The sequence below is a fragment of the Staurois parvus genome, unplaced genomic scaffold (assembly GCF_062004578.1).
Source record: "Staurois parvus isolate SC_StPar_1 unplaced genomic scaffold, SC_StPar_1.0 ptg001003l, whole genome shotgun sequence".
Taxonomy (NCBI): domain Eukaryota; kingdom Metazoa; phylum Chordata; class Amphibia; order Anura; family Ranidae; genus Staurois; species Staurois parvus.
Genome location: NW_028318799.1, coordinates 747,768 through 772,347, shown reverse-complemented (window position 1 = coordinate 772,347; position 24,580 = coordinate 747,768). Strand labels below are relative to the sequence as shown.

The window sequence follows — 24,580 nt, the reverse complement described above, 5'->3', positions numbered from 1 at the left end:
TAATAAATACACACTATATTCATCTATCCTCCGTTGTGCGGCTGACCCTTCTTCCTATGACTGTATATGTATATTTAGAAATACTGTATATATACTGTATATTTGAACATGCACACAAATACAGATGTAGCCAGGTACCGGCTATATCAATATGCCATTCAGGGACATTTACAGTTGAGACTATGATTAATCCTTTTCCCCCTAGTGCCCAGTACTGGGACTGCTACATCACTTCCTGTTAGCAGAGGGCATCCAGTTCTTCTGACAGCAGAGGATCTTGGGATATACTGTATTTCTGAGTGCTGTTTGAACTACAACTACCAGAGATCTGGGGAACCAGAAGGATGCTGAGAGGGCAGATACTGTATATTCTACAGCAAGGGACTGGTTTGCTGTCTTGGAGGGGGATTCAGAGCGCCACACTGGGGTCGCATCAGCTTTTCTGCATTGGGACTGTCAATCTCTGGTCTTCACACAGACATCTCTGTTTGCTGTGCTGAAAGGCCATCAGGTGGCAACTCCATACATCTCTGTGTGAGCCTGAGCAAGAACTCCTTGTTTCTAGGATGCCGCGCTATGGGATTGGTGAGCAGGCAGATACCCAACCTCTTTCTATCATTCCTCTAGAGACATTGCATGCAGAAACCTTTACACCTCAGTATCAGGAGATCTTTGCTTTGAGCAGTACCCACAGCCTGTTTAACTTCATTGAATTACCCAGATTCACTTCTGTTTATGACCCCACCATTGCTAGCAGAAGACAATGGAAACAACCATATCAATAACCATAACTTTAAACATCACAGGACTCAAGTTGCAATCTCTAGTTAAAGGGACCTCTTCTCTTCTAAGGCCATTGTTATTCAAATTAGGATACTTATATCTTCCCCAGAGTATGCATTTATATTGTTCTCTTCATCCACCATTGCAGCACCGTTGGCTTAGAGGGAGCTAATAAGTCAAGAAGCCTTTTCTTCCCCCTCTTACTGCTGGTGCTGCAGTTTAATAGTTGAAGTTTACTACTCAAAACTGTATAATTTGTCAAATGTTCCTAATTGACTATTCCTATTTTACTGGTGTTCTATTTTTATGCCTTAACTGATATATACTAAACCCATTATTCTTGTGATCCACTCTTTTGAACAAGACAAATATAGAGATATCACTAAAGAATTGTGTCTCTTGCAGTATTATCCTATACTGTTGAAATATGTCTGAACCCAGAGGGGTTTATTTACCAAAGCTGGAGAGTGAAAAATCAGGCTCACTTCTGCATAGAAACCAATCAGCTTCCAGGTTTTATTACCAAATCCTAATTGAACAAGTAAGATGCTGATTGGTTTCTATGCAAAAGTGAGCCTGATTCTGCATTCATCTCCTTTAGTAAATAAACCCAGAGGTGTCAGGAGGCTTGCAAGGTCAGGGCAACCACTGGGGACAAGCATTATCAAGTGGCCTCTGCTGGGGTAGTGCTAGTCATACATACATGGTTTCTTAAGCTCTTATAGAACAAGCCATATAAAGATTTTATTGCAATATACACCACATGAGGATTAGCTGACTTTAACAAAGAAAACCAGGGCAGTCCACACACAGCTGTCACCATCTGCTTGTGTTATAATTTAAGATAGTAGGACAGTTATTCCCAGGTGTACATCCAGGCAATGAATGCACATAATGTGGAAGCTGCAATATGGCCCAGAGGCACAAATGGGGAATCAGGGAGAGAGGATGCCCAACACAGTAAGGCCTGGGTCAGCAGGTAGTCTTGTCACTGACAGAATCACTAACAGACAACTTACCTTTTCCTATCTAGTTGCTCCTCCACCAGTTGGATTAAGTACATAGCTGGCAGAAAAATCACTACCCCTCCCCCCTCGAGGTCCAATATGCGGCTGAACCACACTAGTTCAACTAGCAAGGAAGTGACTTAGGGAAATACAAGTGGTCTATCAGCAATCCTGTTGCTAGAGAGTTGTCGCCAATGATAGGATTGCTCATTTGACTTGGCTCTAACAAATACTTAATCTATGTAGGAGCAATGATCAAGGACAACAACAGCCATTGATGGGAGTTCAGCAGCACATACAGTGGCACCTCCATTGTGACCCTAGAAATTTGGTCTAACAGTCAGCATAATGAATGGAGCATTACTTATATCCAACCTACATGTGCCATATGTGGTGATAGTGCACTTTTAGATCAGAATCTTCTTTGTAATTAACCACGTCCAGACCGGACACTTTTACCCCTTCCTGACCAGGGCAATTTTCAGCTTTTAGCGCTTTCTCACTTTGAATGACAATTGCGCAGTCATGCAACATTGTACCCAAATGAATTTTTTACCATTTTTTGAGACAGATAAAGCTTTATTTTGGTGGTATTTATTCACCACTGGGATTTGTATTTTTTTGCTATGTAAATGAGGGGTGCAAAAATTTTGAAAAAAAGTGTTTTTTTAATAAAATTTTGCAAATAAATAATATTTCATCATAAATCTTAGCCAAAATTTATTTCGTTATCTTTTTAGTAAAAAAAAAAAATTCCAAATTAGTTTATAACCAAAAATTATAATTTTTAAACATTTTTTTTTACATTTTTATTTTATTTTTTTATATTTTTATTTTTTATTTATTTTTTTACATACTGTCACCCTAGCAGTACAGTGTCACCATGGTGACACTGTACTACTTGTGGGGGGTGATGAAGATTTTTTTTTTTACACTGATTGCTTTTACACCCATATAGGATGTAAAAGCAATAATTTCTCCTTCTCTCTGTCTGCATTCTTGCACTCATTGAGAAGTACTGAGTGAGCTGTGATTGGTCACAGCTTGTCACATGGTACAAGGCTTTTGTGAATATCCTTGCACCATGTGACCTCTGTGATCATTCACAGATTTCACATGTAGTAAGCAATGATGTCACAAGTGACATCTTGCTTACTACTTTGCATGTGATCACTGATTGGCCAATCAGTGATCACATGATCGGGACCTCGTACAGAGGTCCCGTCCAACGATTGGTGTTTCACTGTGTCCGGAAGACACAGCGGGCACCGGATCGCGGTGCTGCGCGCTCCCAGGGAGCGCGCACAAGCAGGGTGCGGGGAGGCCGTTTATAAACGGCCACCCGACCCTGCAGTGCCACCGTCCGGCCATTTATATGCAACAGCCGGTCGGGAAGTGGTTAAAGTGGTTATAAAGCCTAAACATTTTTTACCTTATGCATTCCTTGCATTATGATAAAAAATGTTTAGGCATCAGTATCCTCATCACCCCTTTTTCTTACCTGGGCCCTCAGTTGATCCAGCACTGTGCAGGTCTGCAACTCTTCACTCCTTGGAAGAAGACTGCTGCTGTTTGCCTGGTTGCCCCTGCACTGTTTTGGGAAAGAACCTGTTAAACGCAGCGGATACTGCCCAGAGCAGCTGTCTTTAGGTGCTGTGAAACTTAACAGCTGTCGCTGCTACTTCAAACAGTTAAGCAGCTTGCTGGGCCCCCCATCTACCCTCACCGCCATTCATATTGCTTGTATTACAACACTCCTACAAACTACCTCTGCAAATGGGCAGAGGAGATCCTGTCATTCAACTGCTTCAACTCTATTCACAGAATGTAATGCATCATGGAATGAAAATAGAACCATTCTTTGAATGGCTGAGAGGGCAGGTGATCTGCGCAATGTTTCATCATCAGTTTTAAATAAAAAGGTGATTCAGCGCTGCACTCCATCCAGCATATATGTGATGAAAATAAACAAAATTACAAAAGGCCAAAAACAAACAAAGTCCACAGTCTCTAATCTTCCATTTTTCAAATCCTCTTGATGCAAAAAAACACCTAGTGCTTTGTATCCTTTCACCACTAGCAGCTCCCATCACATTTTTGACCTACAGTGCTCAGCATAAATGAGTACACCTCAACAGATTTGTCAGAAAACCTTTACTTTCCTTTCAGAATCAACATTTTCTATGGGACACTATACTACAAAATACTCCCACAAATGCGGGCCATTGATTGCAAACAAGATTTGTCAATTTGCACATACAAAAAAGTATATTTACTAACAAATTAATTCAAGACCATGTTGCAAAAATGAATACACCCCAATGAAAGTCTTAGGAGCAAAGCTAAATTTTAGACAAAATCCTAATTAACAAGAATTGAACTACAGGTGTGTAACTTAGGAGTCTAATTATTTATTAAACAGGTGTCCAGCAGACAGTTGATTATAAAAGGGCTTTACTTAACCCCTTTTTATTTCAGGCTGTCAGCAATGGCACCACATGGAAGAGAAATGCCTGAGAAAGAAAATCATTTCTTTACAGAAGAAAGGTGAAGGTTACAAAAGATCAGCAAAGCTTTACTTATCAGGCAGAATACCGTAACAAAAGTAATACAAAGATTTAGCAAAGATGGAACTGCAATCATCTCACAGAGACATCCAGGCTGTCCATGGAAGTTAACACTTTGACAGGAGCATCTTATGATGGGAAGGACTGAAGAAAATCCCCATGCCAGTTCACTGCAGTTAGCTAAAGAAGTAGAAAGCTAAACTGGGGTGATTGTTTCCCGTGACACAATAAGGGGTACACTGCAGAGGAATGGCATGCATGGGTGTCGTCCATGAAGGAAGCCTCTCCTAAAGCCCACGCATGAAAAAGCTTGCCTAAAATCTGCAAGGGCCCATCCACAGGAGCAATCAAACAATCAGATTCCAAACTCTCCACCATGGCAAAGACCAAAGAGCTGTCCAAGGATGTCAGGGACAAGATTGTAGACCTACACAAGGCTGGACTGGGCTACCAAACTATCGCCAAGCAGCATGGTGAGAAGGTGACAACAGCTGGTGCAATCATTCGCAAATGGAAGAAACCCAAAACAACTGTCAGTCTCCCTAGGTCTGGTGCACCATGCAAGATCTCACCTGGTGGAGTGTCAATCATCAAGAGAACAGTGAGGAATCATCCCAGAACTACACATGAGGATCTTGTCAATGATCTCCAGGTAGCTGGGACCACAGTCACCAAGAAAACAATTGGTAACACACTACATCGACAAGGATTGAAATCCTGCAGTGTCCGCAAGGTCCCTCTGCTCAAGAAAGCACATGTCCAGTCCCGTCTGAAGTTTGCCACTGAACATCTGAATGATACAGAGGAGGACTGGTTGAAAGGGTTGTGGTCAGATGAGACCACAATTGAGCTCTTTGGCATCAATTCTACTCGCCGTGTTTGGAGGAGAAGGAATGCTGCCTATGACCCCAAGAACACCATCCCAACTGTCAAACATGGTGGTGGAAACACTCTACTTTGGAGGTGTTTTTCTGCTAATGGGACAGGACAACTGCACCACATCAAAAGGGACTATGGACGGGGCAACAAACCGTCAAATCTTGGGTGAGAACCTTCTTCCCTCAGCCAGGACATTGAAATGGGTCGTGGATGGATGCATTTCTTTTGAATTGTGTGTTGCTATTCTGTCTCTGTGTTACAATACACCTACCATTCGCTTTTTAGACTGACCATATCTTTGTGAGTTGGCAAACATTCAAAATCAGCAGGGGATAAAATACTTATTTCCTTCACTGTAAATGTTTTTGTAATTGATGGCTTCAAAACTGTATGGTGTCGCAAAGGTGAGGAGTACAAAGAAAAATACACGGTGCGTACAGTGAAACATGGTGGTGGCAGTGTCCTTTTGTGGGGCTGCATGATTGCTGCTGTTGTCAGGGAGCTGCATTCCATTGATGGTATCATGAATTTACAGATGTACTGCTCTATACTGAAAGAGAAGATGCAAATATTACTCCATGCCCTTGGTTGTCGTGCCTTTTTCCAACATGACAATGATCCGAAACACACATCTAAGGCCACTGTTGCATTTCTGAAGAAGAACAGGGTGAAAGCAATTCAGTGGCTCAGTATGTCTTCTGATCTGAACCCAATCGAACACCTATGGGGAATTCTGAAGAGACATCACTCCACCATCCAGGCTCTAAAAGAAGTCATTCTGGAAGAATGGTAAAAGATTGATGTTGCAATATGTCGCCAACTTGTGCAATCAATGCCTAGATGACTTGGTGTTGTCCTTACAAATCATGGAAGTCATACAAAATACTAGATGGAGTTGTTTTTGTTGTAGGGTGTATTCATTTTTGCATCCACTAATTTGAGTAAAACTGAAGGTTTTGTAAACCAAGTTATATTATCAACCTTACTTTCATGTAATGAGCTCAGCAAATGTTCAGTTTTGGAAATTGTTCCTGTGTTCATTGAGATATTGATTAAAATCTTACTTTTCAAAAGGGGTGTATTCATTTATGCTGAGCACTGTATGTACAACAGGTTATGCACACATGTCATATACTAAATCAGGTGTTGCTGATACAGCAACACCAGAATAAAAGATTATATTAAATAAAGTCTATTAACTCACCAAGCAGGGTGTGGATCAGCGTACCTCAGGAAGGCACTGAATAGCAAGCATAGATTTAGGGAAAGACCCCTAAGGAAAGGAGGTACCATAGGTGATCCAGGTACTATGAATAGTATAGTAGTAGAATAAACAATCTTTACTGCAAAACCATGAATAATGTTAAAGTAGTGAAAAATTCATCACATTACAAAAATATAAATCTCCACCCATAACCAATAAAAAATGTTCAACATTGTCAATAAAATAAAAGCTGTGTGCAGAGTCCATTACTGCAGGTTAGAGCTGCAATCAGTTTAGCTGTCATGCAAAGGGTTCATCAACCATTGAGCCGTAATGGCCATAAAATATAGGTTCCTTCAGTTTACTGTAGTTCAGCCTAGTTGTGGATAGCTCTCGTCATTATAGCCAAAATGGTAGTAAGTTGAAATGTCCGCAATACTGAATTTAATACCGTCATTTATGTGAGTGACCTAGGAGTGTTAGCAAGGATTACATGCAAGGGAGAGTGAAAAGATATATAGTATGATAAACCCGACCACAGACTCAGTAAACATAAATAAAATAATACAGCGCAAAAATCAATCAATTGTGATAAAATAATCACTGTCCCAAATAAACGGTGATTAAGTACTCCAATAGAAAACAGTGCCAAAATGAAATGTGTTCTTTAAATGATATCCCCATTGCGAAGGCTTTGTGATGTCACATGAGTGAGTGGAGCGCACGCTATCAGCTGCGCTCTGGAGCCATTGTTACCAAACACCTATTGATGTGGGAATTAGTTTATTTTTTACATAAGCGTGGGTTATTTATTGACAGATTCAGTAAAGACCAGGCTTTGCATGAAAGTCTGATCCTAATTGCAGCATCCTAGGTGGAGTGGAGACAATGCCCAAGCAAAGCTCACAGTGCAAGTTAGCAGGTCAACAGTCCACCATATGGAGCATTTGAGGAACTCATGATAGTTAGACTCCAACTCACAGGTCCGTGTCAGCTATTATTAATAACACCATAAGGTGAATGTCTTACGCTTCCCATGTGAAGCCTTCAGCCACTCTCCCATCAACGTCGCAGCATTCACTACATCCCAGCATAAGGGCTGCACATGCGCGGAGAACTACCACCATTCCTGAGCTTGGCTCAGCCTACCATCCCAGATGATATTGAGCCCAACATCAAGTTACTAATCTGAAGCTCTGTAGCGCGGAAGCTACTGTTGACGCATTTCACCTGCCTTGTAACTGTGGTCTTTCTCAAGACCAGTAGGGGGCGCCTTGACCACATTATTTATAGACTTTGTTAAATTAGCCACATGCCGCCCAGCCACTGTAGAAATACGGTGGCAGGGCGGCACGTCTGGGCAAAACCAAGTTTTAAAACGTGTGTTTTTAAAACAGGTAGGGGGCACGCACGAGGCGCGCCGCCGCCCTACCTGTCCCGCCGATCACAGCCGCGGATGTCAGTCGCCGGGTCACAGCCGGTCATTACCGGCCATGTCCCGGCGATAGGCGGCAATTGCTGACAGAGAGCACAGCTGCAGTAGCTGTGCTTTCTGTCAGTTCCCTGACAGTTCCAGGACACGCTGATCGGGACAGAAGAGTTTCTCTCTCCCGATCAGCGGTGTTCCTTGCAGTACACACCCCGCCCCCTAGTAAAACGCTCCCCTCACACAGTTAACCCTTTCCCTGAATAATAAACTTAACCCCTTCCTCCCCAGTGCCATTAGTACAGTGTCAGTGGTTTTTTTTTTGCACTGAACACTGTATTTGTGTCACTGGGGATGTCAGTGACCCCAAGTCAGTACCCCCCAATGTCAGAATGTCCGCTGCAGTCCCGCCATAAGTCGCTGATCGCCGCCATAAGTCACTGATCGCCGCCATAAGTCGCTGATCGCCGCTATTATTAGTTTTTTTTAAAAAAAAAATAAAAATCCCAGTATCTTTCCCGCCATTTGCAAAACCTATAACTTTCGTAAACCAATTAATTTACACGTATTGGGTTTTTTTTTTAGCAAAGACATGTTGCAGAATGCATTTTGGCAGAAATTTATTACTTAATTTGATTTTTAAATTTTTTTTTACTGGACATGTTTTATAGCAAAAAGTCTAAAATATTGTTTTTTTTTCCTCAAAATTGTCAGCCTTTTTTTTTTATAGCGCAAAAAATAAAAACCGCACAGGCGATCAAATACCACCAAAAGAAAGCTCTATTTGTCTGAAAAAAAGGACGTACATTTCGTTTGGGTGCAGCATTGCATGACTGCACAATTATCAGTTGAATTAGTGCAGCGCTGAGTAGCAAAAAGAGGCCTGGTCATTAAGGGGGGTAAATCCTCTGGAGGTCAAGTGCAGCGTTTCTAACAATAGGTGGTGCTATTAAAAGCTAAAACCACCATAGTTCACTGACAAGTTAACCAGATAATTTGTTCAAATAAAATGATTTTAAAAAGGATAACCCAATAGGGAAGAGATGACATGCAGACCCTAGCCGGCATCAAAACAGAGGAAAAAGAACAAATTCCAAGCAGTATGTTGTGACCAGGAGAAAGTAGAGCAATGTGAAACAAGGGAACTTAAGTCCCAATAGGAGCTTACAAAAAGGCATAGGAGAAATTTGTGGGAAAGCACCCTGTCAAGATAAACATCTATAGAGGTAGTATAGATGGACATCCTGAACATTTAAGTATAGTGGATGAAGCACAGGTCAATTATCAAGGAACACCCCCAAGGTTGAGCTCTTTTTTTAGTCTATCCGGAGTTAGGGTACCCAGCCTGTATGTCCACCTCTTTTTGTGTTGTAGAAGGATTTTATCAAAATCGCCTCTACGTCGAGGCAGATTCAAAGCAAATATCCCTTTAACACAAACCTCCTTAAAGTGGAGCACCAGTGGATTTTCTTTTTCTCCCTCTTTCTACTTGGCTTTACTCCTGATGACTCTCAGGTGTTCACCTATGCAATCTCGAAGCAGTCTTATGGTTTTGCCCACATGAAATTTCTTGCAGGGGCATTCAATCATGTAGAATACCCACTCTGTGGAGCAGTTGAAACTTCTTACATCATAAGACCTCAAGCGGTCCGCACTAGTGAACACCTTTGTATAGCCAACATACTGGCAAACCAAGCAGTGTCCACAAGGGAACATACCTGTAGTTTTTGACAACCAACCAGCAGGAGATTTTTTTTGTGAACTCAAAATGTACAAGTTCTATGGTTTTTCAATAAAGATTGTTTATTTTAGTCATACTACCTGGATCGCCCATGCACGCATGTCCCCTTAAGGGATATATTAGATGTGCCAAAGCGATTGGAAATGCCTCTTGAAGTATTCCGTTCAAGAATGTACTCCAGGAAATACAAAATTGATGCCCATAATTCAAAGCATAAAAGGAACCATAGTTCTTTCCGTAAAATGTCACTATTTATTAAATAAAACGTTGAAAATACACTCACATTAAAAAGTGCACTACCACTGGTGCACTAGAGATAAACCGCATAAATCCACCTTTAGACTGCCACTGGGGTAATATACATGAAGGCTGCAGCTTGTACAGCATGGTACACCTATATTAGCAGCAGCACATCTGATATATTGCATAATCAACTTCCCTTTCTTCCTTTTGTTCCCCCACCCCTCCTCATTTAGTATTTATTTTTGTCTTTCAAGTATGTAGTTTCATTGTTCTTCATTCAGTTCCTAGACTGAAGGTATCATTAAGGTCTCATGCACACGGTGCAGCCACTTTCAGGGGTGTTAGGCATTTTTTTTACAGCTTCCAAACACCCCTCCATATTATCCTATGTGTCCATGCACACATAGACTTTTAGAAGATTTTAGAGACAAGGCTTTTAGGAGCTGTAAAAAAAACCCCACTACTAGTGCATCCAGGTGCAGCAGAACGTTGTTAGAAAACGCTTGACGCATCTAAATGCGTGTTAACGCTAGTTGCGTTTAGCACTAATTAATTTCAATGGCCAGAATAAATTATTATTCTGGCCAATGAAATGCATTAACGCCCAAGGGCTTGACTCCTGTAAATGTGCCTAAACACTTGTAAAAGCAAAAAACTCCTGCTAAGAGGAGGAGCGTTTTTAAAACGTCCTGTGTGCATGAGGCCTAATAAATGTGATTTTATAACATAGCCATTACCAAGATGAAGTGGCTGAAAATCCCAAACTAAGAATATAAGAAAAATGTAAGTGCATCAAGTTAAATTTAGAAATCAAAACAACAGACAGAGCTGCACTATGGACAAGTGTAGCATTCAGAGCCTTAGAAAATGGTTCAATAAGAAGAAAAATAAGCCATGGCCTCTTCAGATTTGTTTTTTTATTGATTGTCATCTACCTTTCTACACAACACTGATTTCCCATTTGTATATATTTGGATAAGAACCTTTACAGAAAAACATCACTGCACTTTTCTGAAATGTAGTTGAAAATTCCCTGCCGATGTCCTATTTTTCACCTCTTGGATTCCCGTATTTCTTTCTTACTAATCTTTTCCACCCTTCATCTGAATTTTCTTGAAGTCCAAAGAGTCCCTATCCCCAGTCAAGGTCACACATGGATATATAAATCTCAAGGAAAGAGCAAGCAATCATAAAGAGGAAGGAACCCTTGTGAAAGAACAATCATTCAGACCCATGGCTCCTTCTGTGATTTGCTGTAGTCTTCTCCAATTTTTTCTTCTGGTCAGAGGTAAGAGAACACTTAGTGCAGCTGTTACGTAGTAATAAATGCATATCTGCTTTTCTTCACTGTTCTTAAAACTACTTGTATAACTGAGGAGCTCATGTGTTAATCTCATATTTAATTGTTATACTGACTTATTGGTATTGTGCAAATATTTCAGCTAAAAGGTAAAAAAAAAAAAAAAAAGTTTTATATTGCCTTAACTTTTAATAGTCACTTTAATGACACAACACATTGGAGTTTAAACAAAATACATTAGGAATATACTACATGCTTAAATACAATGAATTTAAAACAAATAAGCAAACCAAAACTTTAGTTTCCTATCAGATCAAAATTTAAAAATGTGAAAGTTTAAAAAATTTTAAAATGTGACATCAATATTGCACAATTTAAAATGTAATGGTAAATATACAGTACTGTAAACTTTAAAAAGACTATACATTTCAAAATGCTGTCTGTTAAGTAATAATGGGCAGCACAGTGGCTAAATGGTTAGCACTTCCACCTGGCAGTACTAGGGTCGTTGGTTCAAATCCCAACCACGACACCACCTGCCTGGAGTTTGCATGTTCTCCCTGTGCCTGCGTGGGTTTCCTCTGGGTACTCCGGTTTCCTTTCACACTCCAAAGACATGCTGGTAGGTTAATTGGATCCTGTCTAAATTGGCCCTAGTATATGTATGTATGAATGTGAGTTAGAGACCTTAGATTGTACACCCCTTGAGGGTTAAGGACTGATGTGAATGTACAATATATATGTAAAATGCTGCGTAAATTGACGGCGCTATATAAGTACCTGTAACAAATAAATAAAATAAATAATAATAATGAATTTTATGATCTATTTGATAATGAATGTATTGGTTTGAAAATCAGATGAGTCAGAAAACTACAAATGTTTTGAGTCTCTTGAATGTTATTATTATTATACAGAATTTATATAGCGCCTTACGTTATATTATTAAGCGTCTTTATCATCAGCGCATTACAATATAAAGGGAGACAATACAGCAATGATACAGTGCAATACAAAAGGGATAGGAGGGCCCTGCCCCTTGGAGCTTACAATCTAAGAGGGGCCTGTGCTACAAAAGGTAATAACTGTGGGGGATGAACTGGTAGGAGATATATGAAGCCATGTCCAGTTGGAAGGAAGTTGTAAACAAAAAAGATTATATTTGCCTGGATTCCAAAACTGGAATTCTTCACAGGTCAGACAATGAATAATAAAGAGTGCTAAACTGACTATTTTCCAGGTCCAATGACTAGTTATAATATAATAAAAATAATATAAATAATATAATTTAAAAAAAGCCTTTTAAAATATTGAAAATGTTTATACTCAAGCTTCATGTAAGACAGCAATTCTCATTTTTTTTTGATCAACAGAGGAACTCTTTAAAAATTCTCAGCACACCCCTGTTAAAATGATATCTACAGCTCATATTAGGTAAATGTGATCAACGGTGTACCAAATCAATGATATACTTGATGTATATGACACCCAGAAGGAATGATTTTTTTTATTCATCCACATCTTCCCCCCACAACTCTATATGATTACAATATGTTCAGTAATAATAATGAAACCAAATTAATATTACAAATGGCTAGAAAAACAAAGACAGTGACTACAGGGCTAGTGGAGAAATGTCTCTTAATTGGTCAGTGCAAAATTGTCCCTTTATCTTGGGAAGTGGCAGAACAGCCCTTTTCATTATTGTTCAGGGGAAGGAATGCCCCTTACATTGGCAATCAGTGTAGTGCCCCTTGCATTATTGGTCATTGGCTCCATGCCACTGGCATTTGTGCTACAACTATGCAGGCAGTATTCAATCTATCACTGCCTCAGGAACCCCTAGCAACCTCTGGAGGAACCTTGGTTGAGAAAGCCTGAGCTAATATATCTGTAACAATATGTTATTTAACTGTAGGTGTTTACCCATAGCTGCAAATACAGAAGTGTCCCACTTTCAGTGTACTGGCTGCCAAGGCTAATTGGTGGATCTAGAAATTGATGAACATTTTTTTAACCAACGTGTTTGTGCACCTTAGTAGACAGTGTTTTCATATTATCATTATGGTGAAACTGGAGCACTACTTCAATACGCTGTATCTTTGATCTCAAAACGTCATACTGCAGTTTGTTTCCTGTAACTAATGAAGACATCTGCACGAATCTATGTCAGATCCTGATCACTTGTGGAAGTCTAGTATTTTCATAATGCACAAAATAATATAATATAGAAAGACACCATCTAGACAAATTGTGCACTTTTTCATTTCAATTAAATGTAACTAGCAGGAAAATCCCCATAATTGTTTAAATTTATAAAAAAAAAAAAACTCTTGTCCAAATAACAATCTGTAAAATGACTGCTGTGAATTAGCTGTTAAAATCTGCAAATATAATTGTATATTAATTATTTTTGTTTTACTGGAGAATTTATCATATTTACTTCATGAGATATTGGAATCCCAAAATGCTTACTGTTTGTATTGCCATTGGTACCTGCAGGTGATATAAATACATTTACTTTTGGAGTTGTATTTTGAATTATATACAACTATTGCTGGAATTAGACAAAACAAGACCCCGTCCCCCAAAGCCATCCTCTATATATGAAAAATACAAAAACAATTTCTTCATTATTCTCTGTTAGACTTTCAACCATTTTGCTTTCTATTACTTTCCTTTGCCTTAACTAGCTATAAAGTTGTCCACTATGTACTGTAATCTCCATACAATCTTAAAGATTGTAGATTCTTCAATATTGCAAAACTCCGCTGTTTACTTTAGGTGATCTGTTGCTAATCTGTAAAGGTCTTTGATCCAGTAAACTTGTCAAACAACAAGTTCCGTCTCTGAAACATTGAATTCTGTATAGCAGTTTCCTCTTCATTACACTGCCTGTCGTGAGCATAGGAATCTTCATAGATTTTGTACACAGTGCAGAGGTGTCCCACATATTATTTCCTCTTCTGGTCAAAAGTTATTAAGGCTTTAGGATTGAATGTTCAGAGATGTTACATCCAGGGGCGGACTGACCATTTGGAAACTCGGACACTGCCCGAGGGCCCGGGGTCAGTAGAGGGCCCCATGAGATGCCCCTGGTACCTTTTTCATAGGCTTTTTTGAGTTTTGGCAAGGACACAGGGGCCCCATGATCCCCTATTGCCCGGCGGCCCCATGAGTTGTCAGTCCGCCCCTGGTTACATCCACCCTGTGAAAGGCAAAAAATAGAAACTGACATTTCACACATATTGCAAACATTACTGGTAGTATTTGTGACTTTTGCACAAATGCTGAGACAATCGCATAGTGTGACTTTTATACATAGACTCCTAATTCATTACTTTAGCATGTCAGAATGAGGTAATAACAGGAAGCAGTAATCGTGGAGCAGACACACCAGAGGTTTACAGGGTTGCCAACCCTTGGTCATCTTTTTTTTATTGACAAGACATGAAAAATGTACTGACAGAACATTTTTTACTGACAACCTGAAAAAATTACAAAACAGAATAATGGCACCCAAATGGGCACAGCACATTTTGCTGTACTTTGGAATTACAGGCAGAATTGCTGTGATTCTGCCTGCAATTCTAGATCGCCTAATGTGAATGGGGCCTAAATTAACATAGCAGCTGCTTGGGTAAGTACACATTGCTGTGACCTGGATGCTTAGATTCATGTTACAGTCAATGGGACTGTGCTTTAGCTACAAGGTGAAGATTGGCTTGCAGTTGCAATACGGTACTTCAGTGCAAAAGCAATTGGCTTTGAGGGGGGCAAAAGAAATCTGAGGGGCGCCGCCAACCCCAGCACCCACCTAGATCCAGCCATGTCTCAGAAGAACATGGGTTCTCCCTTTTTCTCCGCTCTCTCTCTGTATGACGACTGCCACACAGCGTCACCTGTGCATGGAGGCCAAACAGCACCTGTCTACACATTGTTGGTCTCAAATTCACGGGTTCAGGCAGTAAGATTTGTTTTACCTTCCATCACTAAACAAGATTGGAGCAATCATGCAGCAGTTTTAGTAAAAAACAATGGCAGCAGGCAAAATAGTTACATAACTGTATCCTGTTTCTCTCTACACTTCTTACATCTGAGAAAGGAGTAGCAAGAAATTCATATTTTTTGCAAGGTTGGGGCAGTCAAATCAGCATCACTGTTGATGATATCTAATGTACTTATATTTAACACATTAGTTCAATTAAACACATACACAGACAGATATGGAAAACATTTGGGTGCATTGCAGTATAAGTAAAATATTCTGGAAGATACAACAAGCTTACAATCTGATTGTTTTAGATTGTAAGCTCCAAGGAGCAGGGTACTCCTAACCCTCTTGTATTGAACTGTATTGTTGCTGTATTGTCTCCCATTATATTGTAAAGTGCTGAACAAACTGTTGGCGCTATATAAATCCTGTATAATAATAATAATAATAATAGTACAACCTACCTGATTAGACACATAGTGATTGGATAGTATTTGTAGGTCCTTATATTACATAGTTTTGGTAAATCTCAAGTTGATTATACAAAGATTATTTAGTCAAATAGTAACATACTGTATATGGTGACATTTAAGGATACATGCAATCAATACTGTATTGTTTCACTGCTCATGTTTTCTGTACACGAGTTCTTAATGCTTCTTTTTTACATTTCCTCAGCTAACAATGTCTTAATTATAAAACCTCAGAACCCAATTGTGCCCCTTGGAGGATCAATAAAACTAAATTGCTCCACTAATAGTCCTTTGTGTACTACCAACTGGAAGGGGCTTGACACCAACCTTGGCAGCATGTTTACTGCTCCTGGTTATAGCGTTCTGACAATAGAAAATGCCAGCATCTCTATGGAAGGCATCAAAATCTGTGTTAAAACCTGCCCTGATCGCCGCAAGAATTTGGATAACAGTGTGTCTCTTCAAGTATACGGTATGAAGATGTATTTTATATATCTTTCTGTGGGGTACAGTAGGAATATATGTCACAGACAAGTAAACAGCAGCACCTATTGATGCAAATTTTACAAAAGACTCATATCTAGGTGTTTGCCAAGACTAATTGCAAATATAATACCTTTAGCTGCTGTGTTACTAGTCTTATACTGTATATTTAAAAGCATAGTGTTCAATAGTTTTGTTTCTTCTTTTTTATGACAAGCTAAAACAAGCAGGTATGTAAAGCCCAAGTGAACCAGATGTTTAAATCAGCTAAATGCATTCGAGGAGTTTTGCAGTTCATTCTTTTACTAAAGCAAAAGTAGAAAAGCCTGTCCTCTGCCAGCAGCTGTATAGTGGGTCCCTTGCTCCGCGCCCTGAGGGACTTAGACTCCGCGCCCTGAGGGACTTCGGTCTGTGGGTGGTGGTTGTCGTCAGCCAGTGCGTTACATTGTTAGGCCTGCCTGTCCGTTCCTCGGCTCCTGCCCTGACATTACACAAGTGCCATGAACCCTGACGGTGCAGGCACGCCTTTGCTCCCAACGCTAGTCGCCAGACTCGATCAACAGGATCACCTGTTGGATCAGTTCGCTCAGGCGCTGCAAACTCTGCTTGCACGCACTGCACACCTTGCTCCTGGTGCTATTAGGCCGGTAGTCACTCCGGTGGTCTCTCCCGCTGCTTCTCCGCCTATTGCGTCCACCACCTCGGTAGCTGCATCAGCGGCACCCAGAGGTATGACTGGCTCTGCCCCTCTTCCACAGCGCTTTGGGGGTGAGCCGAGTCAGTGTCGTGGGTTCCTCAACCAGGTGGGTATTTATTTTGAATTAATACCCCACGCCTTCCCGTCTGAGAGGTCAAAGGTTGGGTTCCTAATTTCACTACTCTCAGACAAGGCCTTGGCCTGGGCAAATCCCTTATGGGAGAGGAACGACCCGGTGATTCAAGATTTTTCCGGTTTTGTCGATGCCTTCCATAGGGTATTCGATGTACCGGCTCGTTCCGCCTCGGCGGCCAAGCTGCTCATGACCATGCATCAGGGTTCACGGACCGTGGCCGAGTACGCCATAGAGTTTTGTACCCTGGCGGCAGAGGTCGGTTGGAACAATGAGGCTCTGGTGGCTGCGTTTTCCCATGGTCTTTCTGACACACTGAAGGACGAGATTGCAGCTAAGGAACTGCCTGTGGTGTTGGAGGAGCTCATCTCTTTCCTGATCCTGATTGACACCAGGCTCAGGGAGAGGCCTTCACTCAAGGAACGCCTGCGGAGGCCTTCCAATCGACTGGCACCTGCGTTTTCTGTCCCACCCGTTCCTCCCTCTCCTCCCACGCCTCCTGGGGATGGATTGTCTGGTGGTGAGCCCATGCAGCTGGGGTTTGCTTGCCTTTCCGAGGGGGAACGGGCCGCTCGGCGTCGGGAGGGTCGCTGCCTGTACTGTGGTCTTGGTGGGCACTTTCGGCAGTCCTGTCCGGTCCGTCCGGGAAACGCTCGCACCTGAGATCCTGTCGGGGACAGATCTTGGGTGGAGTCTCCTCGTCCCCGGCGTTCCGCAGAGATAAGCCACTGATCACCGTTGTCCTCTCTTGGGCGGAGGGCTCGGTGACGGCCCAGGCGTTGGTAGATTCTGGGGCCAGCGGGTTGTTTATGGACAGCTCGTTTGCTGCCCAGCACTCCATTCCCCTGCAGGCTCGAGTTACCCCATTGGTTCTCGAGGCGATAGATGGCAGGCCCCTGCAACCACCGCAGGTTACCCACGAGTCTGTGCCAGTGGAAGTAGCTATTGGGGCTGTTCACAGGGAGTTGGCCTGTTTCCAGGTGATTTCTTCTCCGCACTATTCGGTGGTTTTGGGGTATCCCTGGCTCCAGATGCACAATCCAACCTTCAATTGGCAAACTGCCGAGATTCTCTCGTGGTCTCCACAGTGTGGGGCCGGGTGCATCCGTGGGCCGGTTAAGGTGTTGTGTGCCTCCTTGGACTCTGCGTTGCCCTCTGATTATGGGGAGTACCAGGACGTGTTTGATAAGGTATGCGCTGGTGCCTTACCTGCTCATCGTCCTTACGACTGCGCCATATCCTTGCAACCCGGTGCCACTCCTCCACGTGGCAGGGTGTATCCTCTCTCGGTTGCGGAGAATAAGGCCATGGAGGAATACGTTGCGGATGCGCTTTCCCGGGGGCACATTCGTAAGTCTACTTCCCCAGCAGGAGCGGGCTTTTTCTTTGTAAAGAAGAAGGGTGGTGAATTGAGGCCTTGCATTGATTATAGGGGTCTTAATCGAATCACCACTAAGAATGCCTACCCGATTCCCTTGATTACTGAGTTATTCGACCGCCTTAAGGGGGCAACAGTCTTTACCAAACTTGACCTTAGGGCGGCGTACAACCTCGTACGGATCAAACAGGGGGATGAGTGGAAGACTGCGTTTTACACCAGAACCGGTCACTATGAATACCTGGTGATGCCGTTCGGGTTGTGTAACGCGCCCGCAGTTTTTCAGGAATTCATAAATTATGTCCTTCGTGACTTGTTGCAGCAGTGCGTGGTAGTTTACTTGGATGACATCCTGGTTTACTCTGCCTCCATGGAGTCCCATATCCAGGATGTCAAGCAGGTGCTGCAACGATTACGTGAGAACGAACTTTTTTGTAAACTTGAGAAGTGCGAATTCCATCGATCTCAAGTTGCCTTTTTAGGCTACATCATTTCTGCGGAGGGATTCTCCATGGACCCTCAGAAGGTTTCGGCGGTTCTGCAGTGGCCTCGTCCCAATGGTCTTCGGCCCATTCAGTGCTTTTTGGGTTTTGCCAACTACTATCGGAAGTTCATCCGGAACTTCTCCACGCTGGCAAAGCCTCTCTCAGACCTAACCAAGAAGGGCAGTAATCCTCACGAGTGGCCACCCGAGGCCATCGTAGCGTTCGAGGCTCTGAAATCCGCCTTCGCGTCGGCTCCGATACTGTCTCATCCCAATCCTGGATTGCCCTTCGTCCTTGAGGTTGATGCATCCGAGACGGGAGTAGGCGCTCTCCTGTCTCAGCATCGGTCGCCCGATGGACCCCTACTTCCCTGTGGGTTCTACTCCAGGAAGCTTTCCTCTGCAGAGTGCAACTACCAGATTGGAGATAGGGAGTTGTTGGCAATCATTCTGGCTCTCAAGGAATGGAGGCACCTGCTCGAGGGCTCTGCGGTTCCGGTCCTCATTCTTACCAATCATAAAAACCTGACTTATCTTTTGGAGGCCAAAAGATTGACACCCCGCCAGGCCAGATGGGCTCTGTTCTTGTCACGCTTCAACTATGTGGTTTCATATTTGCCTGGTTCCAAGAATGTCAGGGCTGATGCGTTATCACGGCAATACTCTGAGTTGTCCAGGGAAGACTCTGAGCCAATCTCAGTTATTCCTCCAGATCAGATCCTGGCTGCCATTCGCACCAGTCTGACCTCTCCTCTTGGGGAGCAGATTTTGGCGGCTCAATCTGATGCTCCCCCCGGGAAGCCGGAGGGTAGATGTTTTGTACCCGAGGGATTGCGCACACGTCTGCTGCGTACCTACCATAACGCCAAAACTGCCGGGCATCCGGGGAAGAACCAGCTGTGTTGGGTCGTCTCTCGCTTATTCTGGTGGCCAACCCTCCGTGCCGATATTGCCTCTTATGTAGCGGCATGTTCGATCTGTGCCCAGAATAAGTCTCTACGGCATCTCCCTTTGGGTCTTCTGCAACCCATTCCCAATGGGGAGCGTCCTTGGTCACACCTAGGTATGGACTTTATTGTAGACCTCCCGGTGTCTCGGGGTCATACGGTCATCCTCATGATCGTCGATCGGTTTTCCAAGATGTGCCATTGCATTCCACTCAGGAAATTACCAACAGCGCAAGAACTGGCCACGGTCTTTTCCAGGGAGATTTTTCGCCTGCATGGGTTGCCTAAGGTGATTGTCTCGGACCGCGGGAGTCAGTTCGTGTCCAGATTCTGGCGCGCCTTCTGCTCCCAGTTGGGTATTAGTCTCTCCTTTTCCTCAGCCTACCACCCGCAGTCCAATGGGGCTGCGGAGCGTTCCAATCAGGCCTTAGAACAATTCCTTCGATGTTATATTTCAGACCATCAGGACGATTGGGCCGATCTCCTGCCTTGGGCAGAGTTTGCCAGGAACTCGGCGGTCAACTCCTCCTCCGGGATGTCGCCCTTCATGGCCAACTATGGGTTCCAACCCGCAGTATTACCTGAGAGGTTCTCACCACAGGACATTCCGGCTGTGGAGAACCATCTTGCTGCCCTGCGTTCTTCATGGGGGCAGATCCAGAGGGCCTTGAGGGACTCAGCTCAGCGCCAAAAGTTCCAGGCTGATCGCAGACGGTTGCCCGCTCCTTCATACCAGGTCGGCGATCGGGTGTGGTTGTCTACTCGCAACCTCAATCTTCGGGTGCCCACACCCAAACTAGCTCCCCGTTTTGTCGGTCCTTTCCGCATTCTCCGCAAAGTGAATCCGGTGGCCTATGCCCTTGCCCTTCCGTCTGGGATGCGGATCTCCAATATCTTTCATGTTTCCCTGTTGAAACCTCTGATCTGCAATCGCTTCACTACCTCTCTGCCTCGGCCCCGTCCTGTCCGGGTTGACGGTCATGAGGAGTATGAGGTGAGCCGGATCCTGGACTCTCGATTGGTGCGCGGTCGATTACAGTTCCTGGTTCATTGGCGCGGTTATGGTCCTGAGGAGCGTTCCTGGGTTCCTTCCGTGGATGTCCATGCTCCTGCCCTCCTCCGCGCTTTTCATACCCGCTTTCCTCAGAAACCTTTTGTTGAGCCGCGGAGGGGGAGGGGCCCTTGAGGAGGAGGTACTGTCAAGGTCCTACCTTTTCCCTGAGGTTATGTTACTCCATGTGCTGGCGTCCATCTTGGATTCTGCTGTGCATGATGGGAATCCTTTTTATGCCTTCAGGTCTCTGAGGTCCACCCCCCAGAGGGGCGTGGCTGATGACATATAAGCCTGTGGCCCGCACATGCTCTTTGCACTTGTGTCTTTGTGTTACTATTACTCTGTTCTGACTCTCGTGACTCTCCTGGTATCTGATTCGGCTTGTCTTGACTATTCTTTGTATTCTCCTTTGATCTGACCCTCTGTTGCTGAACCCGGCTTGTGACCTGTGATTCTCGTCTGCTGTCCTGTACTGTTTTGTCCTGTTGTTGTTGACCCCGGCTTGTCTGACTACTCTTTTGTTTCTTCCACCAGCTACACGCCATTGGCGGCGGCCATTACCGCAGCTGAGGTGTCTCGGGGGCCGCGACCTGGTTCCTGGCTGCGTCAAGTCCATCCCCACCATCAGGGGCCCTGGTGAAGGGCAGCCTGGGACTTAGACTCCGCGCCCTGAGGGACTTCGGTCTGTGGGTGGTGGTTGTCGTCAGCCAGTGCGTTACATTGTTAGGCCTGCCTGTCCGTTCCTCGGCTCCTGCCCTGACAAGGCCATTTACATACCTCATGAAGCCTGAATAAAAAACTTCTAGGACGTTGCTAAGAGACCCCCAGTTGTTACTCTTCACCTTCACCAAAACGGGAGTGAGCGTTTTCTTTGACTCAGACTTGATATTTCTTCAGTTAGGTAACACTTAACCCCTTGGCGCCGGTGCCTCCCAGCCCTTTAAGGGTTCCAGAAGCTGGGAGGTGGGGTTTTAGGGTCATGTGACTGCCATGATTCACGGTCACATGATCGGGAAAGGTCCTGATGGAAAGAGGAGATCGGGACCTTTCCGTGAGTACTGAACGTGTGTGCTGGGAGCACGCAAGGCGCATGCTCTCAGCACATATTTTTTTTTTCGTAATAGAGTGCAAATATCCGGCCGCTTGGTGTCCAGACGCCAGGAGGCCGCACATTTGCGTTCGGCCAGCGCCAAAAGGTTAAAGTAGAATTATAGGCAAAACTTTATTTTTTTCATTTTGGATAGAGTAAAGTAGTGTTATAACCCCTGTAAGATTTTTTTTCGTCATCTGTGTCGCATTGCAGAGATTTACCTTCACATCCTGTCCCATAGCCCAATGGGAAGTGAGAGGAAATCTCTGCAAATTAAGGAAATTCCTTGGGGACTCCCAGGTCACCATTGGAAGATTTCCCTCTATTACTTTTCTGAAGACAATCCAAAATGTTACTTTCACTTTGAACGCTATCATTGTTTAAACATTACAAAGAATATAATAGAATATGCAAAAAGAATATGCAAAAATCAAAGTCCCAAAAATTGAAAACGAATAACAGATTGAAAGCAATAGAAGGACAAACCCCCAAAAATTCTTCAAATATATTATTAGTAAAAAGGTCCGGTCCGAGCATGTAGGCCCTTTACAAAATAATCTAGAGTGGGTGACTGGGGACAAAGAGAAGGCAAATGTATTAAATACCTTCTTCAGCTCTGTATATACAAAGGAGCATGGAGGAGCTCTTGTCCATAATGGGCATGGTATTGACACAGCTCCAGATGATCCACATTGGCTCACAATTGATATGATCTAAAAATATTTAGACAGAATAAAGGTGAATAAAGCACCTGGACCAGATGGCATACACCCACGGGTCATTAAAGAATTGAGCTCTGTCATTTCAAAGCCATTGTTTCTCATTTTTAGGGACTCTTTAATGACTGGCATAGTACCACTGGATTGGCGTAAGGCCAATGTGGTGCCTATATTTAAAAAGGGGTCAAAATCTTTACCAAGTAATTATAGACCTGTTAGTTTAACTTCTATAGCTGGGAAGATACTGGAGAGTTTAATAAAAGACCACATAGATGAGTTCTTGCTGAAAAAAATATTTTAAGCAACAGACAGCATGGATTCCTGAAAGACAGAAGTTGTCAAATAAATCTCTTTTTATGAGGAGGTGAGCAAAACCTTGGACAGAGGGATGGCTGTGGACGTGGTATACTTGGATTTTGCAAAAGCGTTTGACACAGTTCCCCAAATATGGCTAATGTGTAACGTAAAGTCTACAGGCTTGGAAAAATCTGTATGTAAATGGATAGAAAACTGGCTAAAAGATCGTATTCAAAGAGTAGTGGTTAATGATTCATACTCTGAATGGTCTGGGGTCATCAGTGGTGTACCCCAAGGTTCAGTGTTGGGACCCTTACTTTTTAATACATTTATAAATGATATAGGGTCTGAGATTAAAAATCCCATTTCAGTCTTTGCAGATGACACCAAGCTGTGCAGTGGAATAACGTCCTTACAGGATGTCTTCAACTTACAAGCCGTCCTCAATGCACTTTTTAATTGGGCAACTACAGTATGTGAAATGAGGTTTAATGTTGATAAATGTAAGGCTCTGCACTTGGAGGCTAAGAATATGTATGCATCATACATACTAGGAGGGAGTACAACTGGGGGAATCAATGGCGGAGAAGGATCTGGGAGTTTTGGTAGATCACAAATTTAATAATGGCATGCAATGCCAACCTGCGATTTCTAAAGCGAGCAAAATCCTCTCTTGTATTAAAAGAGGTATAGACTCCAGAGAGAGAGATATCATATTACCCTGTAAAATCATTAGTAACACCTCATCTGGAATATGCAGTTCAGATTTGGGCACCAATTCACAAAAAGAACATTGGGGAACTGGAGAAAGTACAGAGAAGGGCAACCAAACTGATACGAGGCATGGAGGAGCTCAGCTATGAGGAAAGATTAGAGGAACTGAATTTATTCTCTCTTGAGAAGAGGAGATTAAGGGGGGATATGATCAACATGTATAAATACATCAGTGGTTCATATAGTGAACTCGGTGTAGAGTTATTCACCCTGAGGTCATCACAGAGGACAAGGGGGCACTCTATACGTTTGGAGGAAAAGAAATTTAATCTCCAAATACAGAAAGGTTTCTTCACAGTAAGAACTGTGAAAATGTGGAATAGACTCCCTCAAGAGTTGGTTCTGGCCAGCTCCGTGGATTGCTTTAAAAAAGGCCTGGATTATTTCTTGGATACACAAAATATAACTGGATACTAATATTTTTTAGGTATAGGTGATCCAGGGAATATCCGATTGCCTCTCAGGGGATCAGGAAGGGATTTTTTTCCCCTGCAGGAGCAAATTGCATCATGCTTTGCTGGGTTTTTTGCCTTCCTCTGAATCAACTGTGGGTATAGGATTATAACTTTTATCTTTTTTCAGTCAGACTAACTATGTAACTTGCATTGATTCTGGTAAACAGGACAAATAGAGGGTGAATCTCCCTAACGGGGGCACAGACAACAATAAACACTGCCAAGTGTTCTGATCCCTCTCAAATCTATCCAAAACAAAAAAAAAGAAAAGTTGTGCATTTAATTATACTTTAAAGGTCTTGTGCCTCCACAAGCATGTAACAGGACAGTAATAGAAAAAGCGGATGTTTGAACTCCATTCTAACACTTTGCTTTCTCCTCCTGTTAGCATGTTCCTTGTCAACACATGAGCACAGCAGCACAACTGACTGGCCCCTTGTACTGATTCTTCC

At 43.0% G+C, this 24,580-nt stretch overlaps 1 protein-coding gene across 1 annotated transcript in view; it reads left to right on the top strand.

The window, feature by feature from the left end:
- Window positions 1-275: 275 nt before the first annotated feature.
- Window positions 276-24,580, top strand: part of MADCAM1 (mucosal vascular addressin cell adhesion molecule 1) — a 35,888-nt gene continuing 11,583 nt past the window's right edge. The window contains exons 1-3 of the mRNA XM_089657462.1: window positions 276-585; window positions 10,970-11,138; window positions 15,823-16,089. Of these exons, the coding sequence (XP_089513588.1) occupies window positions 577-585; window positions 10,970-11,138; window positions 15,823-16,089 (445 nt within the window). The 5' untranslated portion in view covers window positions 276-576. The remainder of the gene's footprint in view (window positions 586-10,969; window positions 11,139-15,822; window positions 16,090-24,580) is intronic.